At 37.9% G+C, this 13,711-nt stretch overlaps 1 protein-coding gene across 1 annotated transcript; it reads left to right on the top strand.

Moving 5' to 3' along the window:
* The first annotated feature begins 108 nt into the window (after window positions 1-108).
* Window positions 109-13,580, top strand: kat2b (K(lysine) acetyltransferase 2B). The gene is made up of 18 exons (XM_065288972.2): window positions 109-576; window positions 1,414-1,549; window positions 1,674-1,819; window positions 2,125-2,211; window positions 2,852-3,033; window positions 4,063-4,254; window positions 4,337-4,434; window positions 4,520-4,645; window positions 4,816-4,958; window positions 6,925-7,133; window positions 7,756-7,882; window positions 8,000-8,110; window positions 8,303-8,446; window positions 8,525-8,639; window positions 8,843-8,873; window positions 11,748-11,811; window positions 11,910-11,994; window positions 12,377-13,580. Exons 1-18 carry the CDS (start codon window positions 376-378, stop codon window positions 12,571-12,573), a joined length of 2,394 nt encoding a protein of 797 aa, XP_065145044.1. The 5' UTR covers window positions 109-375; the 3' UTR covers window positions 12,574-13,580.
* Window positions 13,581-13,711: the final 131 nt, after the last annotated feature.

The raw sequence follows: 13,711 nt of genomic DNA, 5'->3' as shown, positions 1-13,711 counted from the left end.
CTTACTAAAGGCATGCAGCCTTAGAAAATGCGTTGTTTATAACACATTCATGTTAGAGATAAACTTAACACCTCTTTATTTATCCATATAACTTTTGGTTAAAAAGCATCGAGTTTGCACTTTATTCTCATTTCTCAGCCCTTTAAATAATTTGACCTTGAAAAGCTCGCCCAGAATTGGCATATTTGTACTCTATCCGAAGAATCATAACGGGTTATTCATTATGTGCCTCCCCTAGCGGAGACGAGGCGGATTTACAATGTCAAATAAAAAGGCAGGGATGAACGCCATGTCTGCTCCCGCTGTTGAGGACTAGAGAGAGAGGCGGACTTCGAGGATTCGCGTCTGAGCGCATAATCTGGCTCAACCTCCGACATGTCGGAGAGCGCGGGGATTCCTCAGGGCTCGCCGGCGGTGGGTGCGGCGGGCTCGGCTCCTGCAGCGCCAGGAGTCGGCGGAACCGAATGTTCAGGCGCCGCCGTCGGTTCTGCACGTATCGCCGTGAAGAAGGCGCAGCTCCGCTCCTCCCCGCGCCCGAAGAAACTGGAGAAACTCGGTGTATATTCCTCGTGCAAGGTACGTTAAACCATTACATACGGAGGCGATGAAAGCAAATAATCGCTTGGTTTTTTTTTTTTAGTTTAGCCTATTACTGAAGCCGAGGGGTGGAAAGGGTTATATACTTTACCCACTCTTGAATCTGCAAGCGCAGCACAAAAGCTCTTGCCTCATCCTTTTTTTACATTAAACTGCAAATGTACCTAAATTTATAAAGTGCAACTGGGTAAATAGATGCACACAAATACAACACAATATTTGGGAGAGCGATCATTTCCGTAGTCTACAGAGATAATACACCGCTGTGTTTGCCCGCTACGGGCAAGATGACGTGAACATCGGGCACTCTTGGCGGGTCGTCAGCTTAATTTTTTACATAAATATGCACAGTTTTTGGACCACGTATTCTGTCAAGTTAAACCAAAGTGATACTGTGCTTCGACGTGGAGCGTTTTGCTAAAATAGTACGCGCGATCTCAAGTTGATTACTTGAGAGAAGAGAGCAGCGTCTTTGTTTTGACAGGATGACAGCTGCTGAGGGGGGCGTGGTCTGCTACTGGGTGTTTTGGGGGGCGTTGCCTGCTGTTTCTCAAAAACACGCTCTTAGTTATTTACGATTTTGTTTGTTTGTTGTTTTTCCCACGTGAACAAACCATTTAATCTGTAAATAATAAAGTTTACTACAGTATTGTCAGTCCACTATAGTTATATTACAGAATAGTGCATGAGGCAAGTGTACTAAATGTACTTCTACAGTTACTACTATAGTAAATCCTAAGTGGGGTGTTCAAACATGTAGTGCTGTTTATTAGTAACATAGTAATTTTAGGCTTGTTTTGTTTTGTCTTCCCATAGGCTGAAGGAGCTTGTAAATGTAATGGCTGGAAGAGTCAAAATCCACCACCAACTCCGCCCCCTCCAACCCCACCCAGAGCAGAGCAGCCAATTGCTAATCTAAAGGAGCCCTGCAGAAGCTGTAGCCACGCCCTAGGTAATGATTATGTAAAGTAAAAAAAAATATGCTGTAATGCATTCTTACTTTTTTTGACTGTATAATAAGCATGTTATACAAATGTACTTTCTGCTGTGTACTAAATTTTTTCCTTACTGGCCAGGTGACCACGTCACACATCTAGAGAGTGTGTCGGAAGAGGAGATGAACAGACTGCTTGGAATTGTACTGGATGTGGAATATTTGTACACATGTGTCCATAAAGAGGAGGATCCTGACACTAAACAAGTTTACTTCTCACTCTTCAAAGTGAGTGAGGGCATAGTCTTGGCAGATGCGCGCACATGCTGCGGCACGTCGTGCGGTGGTGTTAACGTTGGCAACCCAAATTTAAATCTTGCTTGCGTGTCATTTCCCGATTCTCTGACATTTTCTGCCCAATTAAGTAAAGCCTGTTTTCTGACAACTAGTCTTTTGTTTATGTGATAATTCAACTAATTAAACTACTCCCTTTTTAACAGTATGGCTGGATGTTAACTGTGAAAATGTATAGAAAAGGTTTTTGCTTCTGTTTGTGCACTTCATCTATTAATATGTGTTTAATTGTCTTTTAGTTGCTGAGGAAATGCATCCTACAGATGGGAAGGCCAGTGGTGGAGGCTCTGGAAAGTCCACCTTTCGAAAAACCAAGCATTGAACAGGTAGCCAGTGTGTCTCACTCAAATGTCAAATATTTAGTCGTAATCATCAATATCAAGTCCGTGAAGCATGAGTGTGAAGTAATAGATAAATTGTGTGTTCAGTAATAGTTTTTTAATTGAAACATGAGATGAAGGGAATTTTATGGAACCTGTAACATTTTTAAAAATGCTTTCTATCTTACCACAATTTTCTTTTTATATTTTGTTGTTGTGTGATGCACTAATAAAAAGCAACTTGTATACATTGTCATACCAAACAACCCTAGGCACTCCCTTTTAGCATACCTGACCAGACATTAATAGTACCATGTTTTTCAGGGTATTTAGGTGTTTATAAATGTAAATGTAAGCAAACACTTATTTTCTTGTATCTATTTTCAAGACTATAGCACATTTACACTTTATATGTACATTTTATATTTACATTTATGCATTTAAGCGACTTACAGTGCAAGCTATACATTTTTTTTAATCAGTATGTGTTTTCCCTGGGATCAAACCCATGACCTTTTGCGCTGTTAATGCATTGCATTTTCCCGATTTGTGAAAGCAGTAAATGTAATTTCTCTCTCAAATACATTCCTAAGATTCTTGTTTCATTATCATTTATGAGACCTTTGTTGTATTGTTTGTGTGGCAGGGTGTGAATAACTTTGTGCAGTACAAGTTTAGCCACCTACCATCTAAGGAGAGACAAACCATTGTGGAGCTCGCAAAGATGTTCCTCAACCAGATCAACTACTGGCAACTTGAGACGCCCTCACAAAGGAGGCAAAGGGCACCAGATGACGATGTAGTCGGTTATAAAGTCAATTACACCAGGTGATTTTCTTATAATGAGGATCTGATGGCTTGTCTTTGTTTTATATGTTATATAATTTTTTTTCTTTTTAATGAATGTGTAAACACTTTTATTTTCATGTTTCTTAGGCCATGTGGGCAATTGGTTAATGTTAAAGGTGGGGTGCACGATCTCTGAAAGCCAATGTTGACATTTGAAATCACCTAAACAAACACACCCCTACACCAAAGAATCTGGACCTTCTTTTGATAGACCCGCCCACACATACGCAATCCTGGCAACGATGCCGGTTAGACACGCACCTTACTGCTGATTGGCTACAAGTGTGTTTTGGTACTTGGCCCGACTCCTTTTTCTAAAGCGTTTTTCAAAAACCGTGCCCCCATCTTTTACCAATCTAAAAATGAAGAGCTTAGGTGCTAAATAAAGAGTTAAAAGCCGCTAAACGCTAGCTAAATTTAAAATAAGATAAAGATATTGAAAAAATGCTCTCGGCACGTTTAATACGTTCATCAAACACTTTCTCTTCAAATCTGCTTAATTCCAGATTTTTCAAAATTGGACAGTGCAAGAGGTTTTTCCCCAGTGAAAAGAGGTTTACGGATATATTTACTGAATTTTTGAGACACTTACCTTTATTCAGAAAGGACAGTGAAGAGTGTCTGGAGACTTTTTTTGGAAAGTGGAAATTTTTACATGAACAGCATAAAGCAGCCAAATGTGTTAAATACCAATGAAATGACTAATTTGACATTTGTGAAATTAAAGCATTTGAATAACTGACTAATAACCTTGCCATTAAAGTGGAATTACTGAATCTAAATTTAAGTGCCTGATAAAAAGCTCATTTACAAAGAAACATGCATTTAGATGCACTTAGAGGGTTTTGCATCCAAGCTCTTAAAATCCAGTTAGCTAGGAATCCAGTCATTTGTTGAAGGCATTGGAAAGAATGTTGCTCTGATTCAATTTTATCATTTAACACTTAACACTATCATTGACATTGCTGTGTTGGCAGACTACTGCATTGTTTGGTGTTGGTTTTGCAGGTGGCTGTGTTATTGTAACGTGCCCCAGTTTTGTGACAGCCTTCCTCGGTACGAGGCCACACAGATTTTCGGACGCACTTTTCTCCGCTCTGTATTCACTGTTATGAGGAAACAGCTGCTGGAACAAGCCAGGCAGGAGAAAGACAAACTGCCTCCCGAAAAACGCACACTCATTCTCACACATTTTCCCAAGTAAGCAATAAAACCCTCTCATAAACACGAAAACCCCAAACAGATACGATATTGTATTTATTTGAATGTTTGTGTCGTGTAGATTTCTGTCTATGCTGGAAGAGGAGGTATATAGTCACAATTCACCTATCTGGAGTGAAAACTTTATGGTTGGTTTATCAGGAGGACAAATTCCCACAGGTGATTAAGAATTATTATAGCATAAATAAAGGATTACTTCTCTCTGGGATGACTATGTAAATATGTTTTTCTCTGATTGGTTCAGTGGTTAGTGCTCCGCCTGTGACACGCCCCTTGTGCTATAGCAGCAGTCCGGCTTCTGTGGAGCTGGTCGGAGGTGGCAGTGTAAGTCCAGCCCGGAAAACAGCTTCCACTTTGGAACCCAATCCAGGTACAAGTCAGCACAGCTAAATGTATAGGTTATTATAAGTTGCATAATTAAAAACAACAAAATATGTTATATTTAGTTATGATCACTTGTAAACAACAACACTGCCAATGAATATTAATGTAACTTCATTACAATTGACTTTATGCACATTTATGTGTGTGTAAATACAGTAGGTGGAGAAAAACGAAAGCCTTCAGAGCCTTTATCTCATGAGGATAACAAGCGACCTCGCGTGGTCGGTGACATTCCAATGGAACTTATTAATGAAGTCATGTCTACAATTACTGATCCTACTGCCATGCTGGGACCTGAGGTAAACAGAGACTGTGTGTTGGTCTAATACAGAAATATATTACTTTTCATAATTATAAGTACATAATGTTCAAGTGCCTTTATTGGAGATAATAATAAACATAGAGGAGCCCAGATTTGTTCTATTTTATTTCAGATGATGACATGTTTGTCCTGTGGCGGCTACCATTGCTTCACTATGCGTTTCACCTTAAAGTTGCAAAGTCATAATTTTTTAAAGAGTAACTAAACCCTAAACCAACTTTTTTTAGTTAATGATCTGTAAGAATGATGCTTTATTAGTGCTGTTCGTTTTTTGACATTTGGATATAAAGTGTTTCAATACTACAATATATGGTGTAAAAACGTCTGATTGCTGCCCTCTTCAGGTTGAACGGTGGCTACTGCAGTTGAATTTCCTATTGGATGTTGGGTCCAAAAAATGACTTGTGACGTAAGCAGGTTCAAGCTCACCACGCCGTTGTTACAATCTCACCACACACTTGATACGAGCTTAGTTCGTCCCCTCTATCTTCGTTGGGATCTGCCCACTTTTCTTGCATTTTTCAAATATTGCCAGTGGGTGGAGTCAGGCTCTGACCAGGGGTGTAGTACTCTTTAAAGGAAAACACCACCGTTTTTCAATATTTTACTATGTTCTTTCCTCTAATTTGACGAATTAATACATACTCATCTTTATTCGATGTGTGCACTTAATCTTTGTACAGCGCGTCATGAATGTGTTAGCATTTAGCCTAGCCCCATTCATTCCTTAAGATCCAAACAGGAATGAATTTAAAAGCCACCAAACGCTTCCATGTTTTCCCTATTTTAAATCTGTTACATGAGTAGTTACACGAGTAAGTATGCTGGCACAAAATAAAACGTGGCATTTTTTTAAGCGGATAAAACATGAGAACTATATTGTAAGGCGGAAGAACACTTAGTTTGCCGCACTTCGACCTCACCGCGCAGTAACATCATTGCTGCGTCCGAAACTGCCTACTACATAAACCATAGTATTCAAAAAACAGTATGCGAAAAGTACCCGGATGACCTACTACTTCCGGTTAGATTTTGCAGTGTGCATACGATGGACGCTTCACTATCCCATGATGCCCCAGACAAGGAGTTATCCAACGGACAAGAAGAGGCACGCGGCTGATTACGCGCTGAAATGACATGACGTGATGACGACGTATGTCACGTGATGTAGCAACATGGCGGATGTAGTACATCCGAATCTCATTCATACTACCAGGATTCATTCTATACAGTACCTACTGTTTTAACGCCAAGTAAGTAGGTACTTCATCTTATTCAGTACCTACTATACAGTATGCGGTTTCGGACGCAGTCCATCACTCCTGACTACTCCCCCTCTCGCTCAAACTTCCGCCAATATTACTGCGCCCGAGGTTGAAGTGCTGCAAACTAAGTGCTCTTTTTGGATCCTAAGGAATGAATGGGGCTAGGCTAAATGCTAACACATTCACTACGTGCTGTACAAAGATTAGGTGCACACATTGAATAAAAATAGGTATGTATTAATTCATCTAAGTTGAGGTAAGAACAGTAAAACGGTGATGTTTTCCTTTAAGTCAAACTGGACTTGACATCGGAGACCAAAATGTGTAAAATGCATTGAAAAATGTTCAACAGGGTAATGGAATGACGAAGCGTCTCAGCTACCGCGTGCAGTCATTTGCTCCTAAGTGAATGCCTACTGTTTAGTGATTACATTAACACATCCTAATGTACTTTATTAGCTGAATGAAAAGCAGTCCTTAAAGTCTTTTGAAATCAAATAAGACAGGGCTGGATTTGAATTTGTCTATTGAGATCTAATTGGATCATTTGAAGTTGGGTCGTGTTGCTAATTACTAATCGCTGCGATCTTCTCCCGGACCCGGCCAACCTGCCATACCATATGACCAGTAGTAAAGATAAATAAATCTAAGCAGCAGTCTCTCTCATTTTTTTTTCAGACCAGTCTTCTGTCAGCCCATTCTGCTCGTGATGAAGCTGCTCGATTAGAGGAGAGGCGTGGGGTCATTGAATTTCATGTCATTGGAAACTCCCTCAACCAGAAGCCCAATAAGAAAATCCTCATGTGGCTTGTTGGCCTGCAGAACGTCTTCTCTCACCAGCTTCCCCGCATGCCTAAGGAATACATCACACGCCTCGTCTTTGACCCGTACGTTAGTCACAGTACATCATATTAAAGTGCTAAATAATCACCACCTTAATGTTTACAAAAGTCACATGTTTTAGGATCAAGTCTAGGGCTGCATGATATTGAATAAAAATGTGATAACTTTGCTAATTAACTTGGTTTTCCAGATAGGGATTAGACTAGTCTTAGACTAAAATAATGTAAGAGCTGTCCAAACAGAAAACAACTTGTACTGACATATCTTAAAATACATCAGTGCCCTTGTTTTGCCTCGAAATGCACAAAGTAATGTTTTTAGTATTTCCTAATTAAACTAAGGCCTAGTCCCGGCTTAAGGAAACCACCCCAATATGTCTGTAAAATTTATTAAAATTATTATGTAATACATTTAAAACTTTAAAAGTCAACTGCACTGACCTAGAACTGTGAATACACTTTAAAAGTATTAAAAGTTATTGCAACCATATAGCATTATGCACATTTGCAATGTATTGGTAGTTTCAATATATTTTACAGTCCTAAACAAGTCTTCGACAGATGGTTTATACCAAAGCTAAAAAATATTCTAGCAATCAACTTTTGGTCTGTTTACTCTTGAATCAGAGATGACATAACATTGTGAATCTACTTCCTCTTTACACAGGAAGCACAAGACTCTCTCTCTCATCAAAGACGGTCGTGTTATTGGAGGAATTTGTTTTCGAATGTTTCCGACTCAAGGCTTCACTGAGATTGTGTTCTGCGCCGTCACCTCCAACGAACAGGTCAAGGTATGTTATCACATACAGTATGTATTCCTCGTTTTCTTCAGAATCTATGCCCAGCTTTCTGTCTTGTTCCACACACATTCCTGGCTTAAACTTTTTCCATAAATTGTTTTTCGTAAGGGTTATGGAACTCACCTCATGAATCATCTGAAGGAGTATCACATCAAACATGAAATACTCAACTTTCTCACCTACGCTGATGAATATGCCATTGGCTACTTTAAGAAACAGGTCAGTGCTCTGGAGTGTGGCCAAAACGGGTGTTTATTTGGCTGAACTGTGCCTTTAAGAGTGTTTCTGTAGCTCAGTTGGTAGAGCATTCAGCATTGCATTACAATGCTATTATGTCATGATATGCTAGAACCCTAAAAAATAAGCAGCATGTGCCTATACATTGAACTTAGCTTATATTCCTTATGTCAGGGATTCTCTAAGGATATTAAAGTGCCGAAGTCTAAGTATGTGGGCTACATTAAGGACTATGAGGGCGCAACACTGATGGGCTGTGAACTCAATCCCTGCATCCCTTACACTGAGTTTTCTGTCATCATAAAGAAACAAAAAGAGGTATTATAAAGAGTCTACTTACTGTATTACAATATATCCTTTTTCTGTCATCATTACTTTTTATTTTCTCTTTTATAGATCATCAAGAAGCTTATAGAGCGCAAGCAAGCTCAGATACGTAAAGTTTACCCGGGTTTGTCCTGTTTCAAGGAAGGAGTTCGGCAGATCCCCATTGAGAGCATTCCAGGAATCTGTACGTCTCTGTTTTGCGTATTCGTTGATATATTATTGAAAAGATCATTAAATGTACTTAACCTAAAATATTTACATACAATTTATCATTAGTAGTATTATTTTGTCAAAAGTATTATAAATGGAGTTTTGTGGTGTGGTTGTTTTGAAATTTGTAGCTCTCTGCGTTTTTGTAGCTTTATCTGTTTGTTTGTGTTTGTACAGGTGAGACGGGCTGGAAACCATTGATAAAAAGGTAAATTTGTGTATATTCAATGCATAACATCCTGGGTAAGCATATGAGGCAATGAGAAAACAAGCTCCTAAAAATTGTTTTTTTTTAAAAGGGATGTAATGCATATTTTTTGAGTCAGGAACAATGTGTTAAAAACTGTTTTTTTTTACATTTCAGTACATTTTGATGATTTTTTCACAATATTTTTAATAAACTCATTTAGAAAATGTCAGGTGGTACAACCAATCATTGTCTATTTGCCAGAAATTTCTATCCGCTCCCTGTGTCATGCTGATTGTTTGTTTATATGATATTGGGGTTGCAAATTATAATCATGCAGTGGCGGCTCGTGACTGCTCTCCGAGGGGCGCTAACTCAAAATATTTGTTCGGAGTGTCATGTGTGTTGCTTGCCTTTTCAAAATATGTTTGTTGCGTCATGTCAACCATGTGCATCACGTGTTTTGTCAAAATAAGTGCCTGCTGCACACGTGTCAAAACCGTTTATGATAAAAGAGATGCTCACGTTTACAAAATATTACGTGAGTATCTGGCAAACGCGAGTGTGTCTTTTATCATAAACCCTTTAGACGCATCTGCAGCAGGCCCTTATTTTGACAAGACACGTGATGCACATAGGATCACTCGATGCGCAGAACACATATTTTGAATGGATCCTGGGATAAGCTTTTGATTGTGATATGAAATTCATAAATACACTTTTTTAAATTCAATTAAAATGTGTTTAATAAAATAGCATTTTTTCAAGTTTTACATTGGTTGTACCACCTGACACAGAAAGTTTACTAGCCTACATTAAAGTGGCTATTTTTTCAGTATTTAAGAGAAATTTCAAACTTTTCATTGAGCTATAAAGACCACCTGGGGTTCACTGGAAGATGTGATATCATGTTTAATGTTTAAAGGGGCACTCCACTTTTTTTTGAATTTATGCTCATTTTCCAGCTCCCCTAAAGTTAAACATTTGACTTATATCATTTTGGAATCCATTCAGCAGATCTCCGGGTCTGGCAGTACCACTTTTAGCATAGCCTAGCATAATCTATTGAATCTGATTAGACCATTAGCATTGCGCTCAAAAATAACCAAAGAGTTTCGATATTTTTCCAATTTAAAACTTGACTCTTCTGTAGTTACATCGTGTACTAAGACCGACGGAAAATTAAAAGTTGTGATTTTCTAGGCCGATACAGCTAGAGCCCTATTCGGACGGGATTAGTTTTACAGGGGGACCTCTGAGAAAATCGTGCTTCTCAGAGGTCCTCTGTGTTTTTAATCCCGTCCGAATCTGCCATGTCTGTGTTTTTCTCTGATGACCTCCGTAAGAATTCCAGAGCAATTTACCTACTGTTTTTCGCCGAACTCAGAGGTCCTCTGAGAAATTTAATCCCGTCCGGATGCAAATGTGTTGTGTTTGCCCACAATATCTTTTGAAAACGCGGTATATTTCGTGTTTTGGCCAACGTGTCTTACTAATGCACGTATATTGTATTTCCTGAGTCCCATTCATTCAGATATGGATGTTTTTTTCGCATTCGGCAAAATAAAATAATTAAATCAAGACGAGCTGAATTTCAAACACTGTTAATAATGGCCACTGTAATATCATTAACGTTAAAGCAACACCAAAGAGTTTTTTTTTTACTTTAAAATAACATTTCCAAAAAAGTTTCAGTGGTTCATCAACTCAAAACAGGGTGAATGGCACTTTCACATTCGCTTTGCAGCCCTCTATCGGCCAAAACCGCACTAAAGAAGTTTCCAACCGCCGGGTAGTGGTCCTGTAGTTCGAGTGAAAACTACAAAAACTTGCTTTACGGCAGACCTACAATCCAATCAGAGCCAGCTATGGTGCAGTATTTACGACAGTGGTAATAAACAATTACGCTTCTAACCTGTAGGGGGAGCAAAGAACAAAAAGTCTTTAGTGTTGCTTTAAAAGAAACTCCGTTCAAAGTTGTTCAACTACGCAATGGTAATGTTAATTAAGAAAGATAATAAATTGTTATTAATCATTATTTCTTCATTTCGGGTTTATTATAAGCAGACAGTTATATAAAACACGTAGGCTAACGTTACTTTAGTAGGATTTGTATATTTTATTTTGATTTGTTAAAATTAAATTAATAAATTACATGTTCTACCATAATTTTACATTTAAAGCAAAATATTAAACATTACAAACACGCGTATCCTCTTCTGCAACGCCCAAATGCATGAAACAACAGACACTCCCATCTCTGGAATAGCCTGCATCATTTTAATCCCGTCCAAATTGGTACATAAAATCACAGACGTCCTGGGGGACACGTTGAAACTCAAACGTTGTTTGGAAAACTTATCCCGTCCGAATAGTGCTTAGGAACTTTACTCTCATTCCGGCGTAATAATCAAAAAATTTGCTTCTGTAACATGGCTTCAGCAGGCGCAAAGATATCACGCACTGCCCGAAAATAGTCCCCTTGGTAACTTTTAATAGCAGGGGATTATTTTCGGGCACTGTGTAATAGATCCAGAGATCAGCTGAATGGATTTTAAAACAGTAAAAATCAAATGTTTAGCTCTAAGGGAGCTGGAAAATGTGCAATTTTCATAAAAAGTGGAGTGTTCCTTTAAACTGCTAATTGTACGGACAGTTGCACCGCCTGCGATTTTACAAGTTTGAGATGCCAATACTAAAAAAATACTGAAAATGTATTTAAACTAAGTAGGTTTTATAGAATAAAGTAAAGTGACACATCAAGTTATTTTTAAAGTACATAATGCCCCGTGACACACAAATATGCATGTCATGTCATTGACCAATATGTGTTATGTAATTTTGTAGTTAGTTGTTCCTCTAAAAATAAAAGTTAATGGGGATTTTTCTTCCCAGCAAAGAGCTGAAGGATCCAGACCAGTTGTATTGTACCATAAAGAACATTTTACAGCAGGTCAAGGTATATCCGCATTTGTTTTACGCGTTTCAAAAAACATATATAATGTATGTGAAAATAAAATAAAATAGATAAGTGTATCGTGTTTTTATACGTTACAGTCACACCAGAATGCATGGCCCTTCATGGAACCGGTAAAGAAGAATGAGGCACCTGGTTATTACCAAGTCATCCGCTTTCCTATGGGTATGTAATGATCTGTTTACACACAATGCATTTTACACTCAATCTAAACAAAATAGGTTATAAATTATAGATTAGAAGATCTATAATACTATTAACTTTCCTACTTATATTAATACAAATATGTTGACATAAAAGTTTGTGGCCAAGCATGAGTCTACAGAGACCACCACCAAGGGTTGTAAGTACATAAATGTGACTCTGTCTGTAAAATCCTAATGGTGGGATTACGAGGATCAAAGTTTGATTTCATTCATGATCTTACTCAGTCAATATTAGGACATCAAGGTTATATTTTTACAGAGTGTTTATAATATGTAGGAAGAACTTAAATTGGGTTTTTACAGACTGTGTCACAAATGTGTTTGCATGTTTGTCCATCCAGATCTAAAGACGATGAGTGAGCGCCTAAAGAGTCGTTACTATACGACACGGAAACTGTTCATGGCCGACATGCAGCGGATATTCACTAACTGCCGAGAGTACAACCCTCCCGAAAGCGAGTACTACAAATGTGCCAACCTACTGGAGAAATTCTTTTACACCAAGATCAAAGAGGCGGGCCTCTTGCCATCCCTTTAATCTCTACCTCTTTTTCTCCATCCTTATCGTATGTCTCATTTCTGTTCGCTGTTTGTCCTAGACAAAGGTGCTTACAGATCTGTTTCATGATGTCATTGATGAGTATGTTGATGACATCATCATCATATGTGAAAATTCTCTCATCTGTCTTAAAGGTTCTTTTGGCCAATTTTGCTCGAGTGTTTGTATGTATGACTGTATGCATTTCATGTGCATGTGTACAAGCTTGTGTGTGTGTGTGTGTGTGTACATAATAGAGATAAACTGTTTATATAGATCAATTTGATGAAAAACTGTATATTTATATGGTAGGACAAGACGTAGAGATGCCTAAATGAAAATTACTCTAATTACCTAATATTGAACAGCACTTATTTTTTAACCTAAAGGAATTGTGGTAAATACTAGCATACATGATGAAAATTTCTTGCACATGTGCAGTTTGTACCAGAGCGTGTTGGTGATGTGGTATATTGAGGAGCATTCCCTGTACAAGAAGAAAACAATTAATTCATATGCTTTATCTTTATCATTGCACTTCTAATAAGAAAGGTCACCCTTTGTATGTAAATATTATGTGAAATGGCTTGTAAATTGTCATTTTATAAAATGTTTGTATTTTTAAATACTTAAAAAATAAAGAGCAGGACTTTGTACTACATTTGGGGGAATGGGGGGGTAAAGCTATTTTAAGGTCCTTTGGTTTTAAAGACAGCATATTTTGTAGAGTGACTAAAAATTTTGCGCAACTAATGTGAATAAAATGTCTACTTTTGTGTTAGACTATTTCTTTAGAGAACCATGTTGCACAAACTGCACAACTGTTCGTCTTGCACTTTTTAGGTGTAGATATTCTGTTAAATCAAAGAAAATTTTGTCAAAATTGTCTTTTTTGTTTTTTTTTAATCCCTGTTGAATATTTCAGCTATTTAGATGCCAGTTTTGTTGGCAAGTTACCATTTTAAGTATGTTATTAAGCAATGAATACAATTTCTGCATTATGAAAACACGTGTCTGACTATCTTCTTACAGAAAATGAGTCAACAAAGCAGTTCATTTGCTGGTTAAATGTAACATATTAATGTGTAGTGAATGACTGGAACTTGGACTAAACAACACCGGTGATCAATAAAGCGAT

The sequence above is a fragment of the Paramisgurnus dabryanus genome, chromosome 19 (genome assembly GCF_030506205.2).
Source record: "Paramisgurnus dabryanus chromosome 19, PD_genome_1.1, whole genome shotgun sequence".
In the NCBI taxonomy this organism is placed as follows: domain Eukaryota; kingdom Metazoa; phylum Chordata; class Actinopteri; order Cypriniformes; family Cobitidae; genus Paramisgurnus; species Paramisgurnus dabryanus.
The sequence above is the reverse complement of the archived record's forward strand: the minus strand, read 5'-3'. Positions and strand labels throughout refer to the sequence as shown.

What these genes read in the sequence shown, in the direction of transcription:
- kat2b (XM_065288972.2), top strand. Translation starts at nt 376, where the DNA reads ATGTCGGAGAGCGCGGGGATTCCTCAGGGCTCGCCGGCGGTGGGTGCG. An exon ending in TTTACTTCTCACTCTTCAAA is followed by an intron (nt 1,820 to 2,124) that starts GTGAGTGAGGGC and finishes ATTGTCTTTTAG; the next exon opens with TTGCTGAGGAAATGCATCCT. An exon ending in TGGAAACCATTGATAAAAAG is followed by an intron (nt 8,874 to 11,747) that starts GTAAATTTGTGT and finishes TTTTCTTCCCAG; the next exon opens with CAAAGAGCTGAAGGATCCAG.